At 45.4% G+C, this 6,325-nt stretch overlaps 1 protein-coding gene across 1 annotated transcript; it reads right to left on the reverse strand.

Moving 5' to 3' along the window:
- Positions 1–124: 124 nt before the first annotated feature.
- On the reverse strand, positions 125–1,746 carry LOC109778634 (uncharacterized protein At4g15970). The gene is made up of 3 exons (XM_020337199.3): positions 1,407–1,746; positions 935–1,309; positions 125–832 (listed from the first exon to the last, which is right to left on the reverse strand). The coding sequence occupies exons 1-3, from the start codon at positions 1,614–1,616 to the stop codon at positions 326–328; spliced, it is 1,092 nt and encodes a 363-aa protein (XP_020192788.1). The 5' UTR covers positions 1,617–1,746; the 3' UTR covers positions 125–325.
- Between the last annotated feature and the right edge of the window lie 4,579 nt (positions 1,747–6,325).

Consider the following 6,325-nt stretch of genomic DNA (forward strand, 5'->3'; position numbering starts at 1 on the left):
TTTGATGTGTTTCAAGAATGAAGATGAAATAATAACGTACCACCTTACTTTTGAAATTGAAAATCTGACTGAGGAGATGGAGCTCGCCCTGATCTCATTTCGGTTGATATGCAAACTCTTAATAACATATGTTGGCATCTGTAGAAATGCCAGTATAAACTCAAACCGAGAGCACATCATATGGTAATACTTTTGCGGTTATCGTCTCACTTGCCCTCACTATGCTTAAATCTTGGCTCCGCCTATTGGACCGCTAGGCCTTTCCGCTACTCGTGCAGCTCAGCTAAATTTGACATCTCAAGTTCTGGATTGTATACTCCAATAGTTAGCGGTGTCCCATCGATGCCTCGCACTTGGCGGGAAACGTCCACCTCGACTCGTGACTCCTCTTCTCCAACGGTATCACCTTGTTCGTGTAGTTTTTCCAGTCGGCAGCCATGTTCCCGAGGTCATGCACCTTGTTCTCGAGCCCGATACAGCAGTTAGCGTGCATCGTGCACACCGTGTCCATCTTGCTATGGAACTGGCAGAAGCCATCGAAGAGTGTCGTATCAAGGAACACGAACTTGATGTCCAGCTCGCCAGCGGCAAGCTCGGCCTTGATCTCGTTGAAGACCGCTTGGTCGTGGGTCGGTGGGAACCGCGATCTCGCTACGCGCCATCGCCTCAACATTTCCACCGTCCGGTTCGTGGACTTGACGTAGTAGAAGCCGGTGTTGGGTGCGTTCGTGAGCGCCTCCGCATCACCACTGAAGCGATCGGTGGAGACGACCATGTCGGCGTAGAGGCTGATATGCCGGAACGGGTTACGCAACCACATAACATCCACATCCTGCATGGACATAACATTAACTGACAATATCAGAGTGTGTATATTTGAATTACATTTTGGTTCACTTGTTGAAATGTGAATGAAAAATGATAATTTACTTACAGTGAAAAGATAGTTGTAGCCGAGCTGGAGGACGCGCTGCTGGAGGGAGAGCTTGGCCCAGACGAGCTCAAGGTAGCTTTCGGTGAAGAAGCCGTTGGCGGAGCTGACATTGGCGGACGTGACCTCGAGGAGGTAGCAGTGCGGGTGCACGGCCTCACAGTGGGACATGGCGCCGGGGTCAACGGCCACGATGAGGGTGTGGTTGAGGAGGTGTGCGATCCCCTCGCCGTTGTTGAAGCTCTCGCGAAATAGGTCGAGGAGGGAGCCCGGTGCCGCCCACGCCTCGTTCACCGACGTTACGATCACCGTCCCGTCGTCGGTGGCCACCTTTGGCAGCAGCTCTGCGAGCCCTGGGAATCTCTCCTCCTGCATGTCCTGGAAATTTTACCATCAATTTGTATGATTTTCAAAAGTATCGACCGGGCCCGGGTGCACCCTAGGGCCGCACAACCTAAGCCCCGAGCAGGCAAACCTTTTCCGCGCTCGAGAGGTTGGCGTGGCTAATCATCTGATGAGGCGATCCATTCCCCAAGCTGGATATGAATATGCCGGTCAGTCGCTCCTCGACCCGATCGGACGCGAGGAGGAGGAGTAGGAGGGTGGGCAGGAGAGCCCCGAGGAGGAACGAGGCCGAGTGGCTGACGCCGCCATTGCGCTGCTTGCTCTTCTTGCCGATCGCCATGACCCGGAGCCAATGCTGCTAGCTAGCCTGCAGAGGTATACTTAAACTCCTCTGCTAGATGCGTAGGTCGACCGTATCTGCATGTGCATGAGAGGAGCTAGCAGAAGGTTCGACGATCCATGTGCATTCGTTGGTTTTGAATGATGTGGCAGTTGTACTTGCTTCCTGCTCCATGTGTACGGCAAGGAAGATGTCAAAACGTACCTGCACACACATGGGGACGTACCCAAGAGCGCGCTGTTCTCCGGCTTGGCAATGGCCATGCCATGGAGGTATCTCGTGGCCGGCATATTCTGACTTTCTGACGGCCACCAGACGGACGTACTGGCCAATGGCCATGATGATCCCGAGGTCAGAGGTGAGATGGCAGCATGTGCATGAGCGACAAGAGAGACCAGTACGTACCTACGATAGGTAGGTATAGCGTAATTTAGTGTGCTAGCACTCCGGAAAGTGCAATGTTGGCCGGGCTCTAGGGAGCTCATTATTCGGTTTTCATCGAAAATACATTTCCTACATCTTAAAAAATAGAAAAATAAATAAGCATGAGCATATATGTATGAAATTTCTTGAACTTATATGTTCATCTGTTTTGCTAAGTCCCAGTCGACTAATAAGACTTCGTTATGTCTCGGTCGATGCTATATTCATAAGATCTTACGTTGAGATCCGTGCAATTTTTCTTTTTAGTTTTTTCTTTGTTCCTTCTTACATGTTATAGCACTTGACTGAGACTTGGTTAAGTCTCAGTCGACTAAGACCTAAGCACACCCTATGTTCATATGTGATATACTCCTTCCGTTTCTTTTTACTTCACATATTAGATTTGTCTTATGTCAAAACTTTGGAAGTTTGATCAATTTTATAGGAAAAAAATTACAAACATTCATGATAACTGTATACACAAAAAAGACTATTACATAGATTAAAATGGTTTTTTGCTTTGTTGTATTCAGGCCAATTTTCTTTAATAATTTTATGTAGCATGCAAATAGCGAGAATGGCATTTTAGAGCTCGGCTTCCATGGAGGCCGATTTTTTTTAAAAAAAAACTGAAAATTCATACTTTTTGGTTTCTGTACAAGGATGTGATGTGTATTTGTGTAAAATTTCAGAATGAAATACCTGGAGATGCGATCTGTGCAAAACGAACAAATTCGTGGACTTTTGGGATGAATAGTATTTGTGTTGAAAAGCCATAGATTTTTCTTTTTCGCACAACCGTCATTTCAACGTATTTCATCCTGAAATTTTACATACATGTGTATTATGCCTCCATGTATCTTTGCATTTTTTTCAGAATTTTTTAAATGTAAAAATATGAAGTTTTCGGAATTTGAACTTTTCAAAAACCAACCTCCATGGAGGCTGAGCTCCAAAAGCAATTTTTGGCAAATAACTGTATGTTTAATGGAACTTTATAAATACTTAGAGAACATGTGTATGTATTTGTAGATTATTTCAACTTTCAAATATGTTTTGGTATTTTTTTTAAAGGGTCCATGGAACCCATCCTATAAAATGCCCCACTCGCTAGCACCCTTCCTATCTACGATAAATATGTGTATTGTCTCTATTGCGATGGTTAAAAATTTGCATTCATTTTTGAATAAATTTCCGTCGGAACATTTGTTCGAATCACGGCACAGATCAACGCTTGCAGAAGGATCCGCAGGTGCGTCAGGTACCTACTGCACCTGCATGTCCCTGCTAATTTTCGATGTTTTTAGGTACAAGGTCCCTGCTCCATCTTTCTTGATATATAGCTTACCATATTGTTGCATTCATGAGCAGTGATAGCTTGATTGTCTTGCAATGTTCATTTCTATTTCCCCTTATGTACTTTGGCATTCAACATATACATTGAGTCAGTTTAATAGTGTGGAAAACCGAGTCGAACATAAAGATCTAGTTTTTCCAGTTTATATGGGAAACTGGATTGTAAACCTTAACAACCCGAAGTGCAATACATCTTGCTGAAGCAAGAGAGCATAAAAAAACATCAAGCGCATGATTATCACACAACACAATGATCAATGTGTGAAAATAGCTGGAAGCGCATGCTACTGCAGGGGCGCGCTACGTGTTAATAAAGGCCAGAGGCCGGCGCAGGATTATAGAGAGGTTAGGGTTAGGTTAGGTGTGGATTGATCTCCAAGCTAACTATAGGATCAGATCACAACAACCTAACCTATCCTAACAGATTACAACACACGCCACGCCCTAACTATGTTACAATGTTTAACACTCCCCCTCAATCACAACTATCTAAGTTGAGATCGCGTCTGAAAACCTCCAGCTGCCGCAGTGATACTGGTTTAGTAAAACCATCCGCCACTTGATCACCAGTAGGAACAAACCGAATGTTCAAAAGCTTGTTGGCCACCCTCTCACGGACAAAATGATAATCAATCTCAATGTGCTTCGTCCTAGCATGAAAAACAGGATTGGCAGAGAGATAGGTAGCACCAAGATTGTCACACCAAAGTGACGCTGCAGATGAGTGACGAGTGCCCAACTCTGTTAACAGATTCTGTACCTAAATAATCTCGGCAGTGGCATTTGCTAAGGCCTTGTACTCAGCTTCAGTACTCAATCTGGACACAGTAGCTTGCTTACGTGCACTCCAAGAAATCAAATTACCACCAAAAAACAACGCAAAGCCTCCAGTGGATTTTCGGTCATCAGGGCAACCTGCCCAGTCTGCATCTGAAAAGGCACTGACAAGCGTAGAATCTGACTTAGCAAGTTTAAGACCATGACTCTTGGTTACCTGAAGATACCGAAGAATTCTTTTTACCGCTATCCAATGAGTACTAGTAGGAGCATGCAGGAACTGACAAACTTTGTTAACTGAGAAACAAATATCTGGCCTGGTTAAGGTCAAATACTGCAGAGCCCCTACAACACTCCTGTACCTGGTGGAGTCCTCAGCTCCAAGCTTCACACCATCATGAAGAGACAATTTCTCTGAAGTAGACAAAGGAGTTGGAGAAGGCTTGCAACCTTTCATGCCCACTCGCTCAAGGATGTCCTGTACATACTTCTCTTGAGACAAAACAATGCCACTAGCAACATGCTTTACCTCAATCCCAAGGAAAAAATGAAGACTGCCCAAATCCTTGAGCGCAAAATCCATGTGCAGATCCTTAAGAAGAGCTTCAACTGCTTTAGAGGAGGAGCTGGTGACAATAATATCATCAACGTAAATAAGCATAAAAATAGTGACTCCATGCCGATGGTAAAAGAATAATGAGGTGTCTCCCTTGGAAGCAGAAAAACCAAGAGACTGCAACTTGCAATACAGACGATAATACCAAGCTCGAGGTGCTTGTTTCAAGCCATAAATTGCTTTATCAAGCTTGAAGACATGTCGTGGCAAAGCTGAACTTTCATACCCAGGAGGCTGCCTCATAAAGACCTCTTCTTCCAGAACACCATGCAAAAACGCGTTCTTTACATGTAGTTGTCGCATGCACCAATTTTGAGATATTGCAACTGAAAGAATTAACCTGATAGTAGCAGCTTTGACCACGGGACTAAAGGTATCCTCATAATCGATTCCGTACCTTTGCTTTAAACCTTTGACCACAAGACGTGCCTTGTACCTGTCAATTGTGCCATCAGATTTCCGCTTGACTTTGTACACCCATTTGCAGTCAATGACGTTCCTCCCTCTAGCTAGAGGCACCAGGCGCCACGTTTTGTTCTCAACAAGAGCAAAAAATTCTTAATCCATTGCCTGTTTTCACTTGGGATCTCCCAGGGCATCTTGCAAAGTCTTCGGTTCACCTGTGGCACAGAAAGAGCCCCAAGGAACACATCCATCGTTATAGACCTTGGGTTTAGCAATACCGCTTTGTGACCGAGTATGTGAACAGGCAGGAGGAGGCGGAGCTGGCCGAGCTTGCTGGATCTGAAGACGGTTGTGTGTAGACGACACGGCGGAGTCGGATGAAGCAGACGCGGTCGCAGAAGATCCTGAATCCGCTGCCTGCAAGGGAGCAGACGGATCTGGTGCGGCAGCCGATGGCGAACTGCCACTTGGCAGTTCTGGAGTGGGCGCAGGGTGGGAGGGGATCTGCGCCTCATAACATAGGGTGACACAGAACTAGCTCCAATTCATCAATGTAATGTAGGCATGTATTCCGAATATAGTCATACGTGCTTATGGAAAAGAATTTGCATGGCATCTTTTGTCCTACCCTCCCGTGGCAGCAGGGTCCTAGCGGAAACTAAGGGATATTAAGGCCTCCTTTTAATAGAGTACCGGACCAAAGCATTAACACATAGTGAATACATGAACTCCTCAAACTAAGGTCATTACCGGGAGTGGTCCCGATTATTGTCACTTCGGGGTTGCCGGATCATAACACATAGTAGGTGACTATAGACTTGCAATATAGGATCAAGAACTCACATATATTCATGAAAACATAATAGGTTCAGATCTGAAATCATGGCACTCGGGCCCTAGTGACAAGCATTAAGCATAGCAAAGTCATAGCAACATCAATCTCAGAACATAGTGGATACTAGGGATCAAACCCTAGCAAAACTAACTCGATTACATGATAAATCTCATCCAACCCATCACCGTCCAGCAAGCCTACAATGGAATTACTCACGCACGGCGGTGAGCATCATAAAATTGGTGATGGAGGATGGTTGATGATGACGACGACGACGGATTCCCCTCTCCGGAGCCC

Source organism: Aegilops tauschii, chromosome 3 (genome assembly GCF_002575655.3).
Source record: "Aegilops tauschii subsp. strangulata cultivar AL8/78 chromosome 3, Aet v6.0, whole genome shotgun sequence".
Lineage (NCBI taxonomy): Eukaryota > Viridiplantae > Streptophyta > Magnoliopsida > Poales > Poaceae > Aegilops > Aegilops tauschii.

Bases quoted from the DNA above. Each gene is read 5' to 3' on its own strand.
- LOC109778634 (XM_020337199.3), bottom strand. From the start codon at position 1,616: ATGGCGATCGGCAAGAAGAGCAAGCAGCGCAATGGCGGCGTCAGCCAC. The intron at 1,310-1,406 runs GTTTGCCTGCTC...TAAAATTTCCAG, and splicing joins ACCTCTCGAGCGCGGAAAAG to GACATGCAGGAGGAGAGATT. The intron at 833-934 runs GTAAGTAAATTA...ATGTCCATGCAG, and splicing joins GCTACAACTATCTTTTCACT to GATGTGGATGTTATGTGGTT.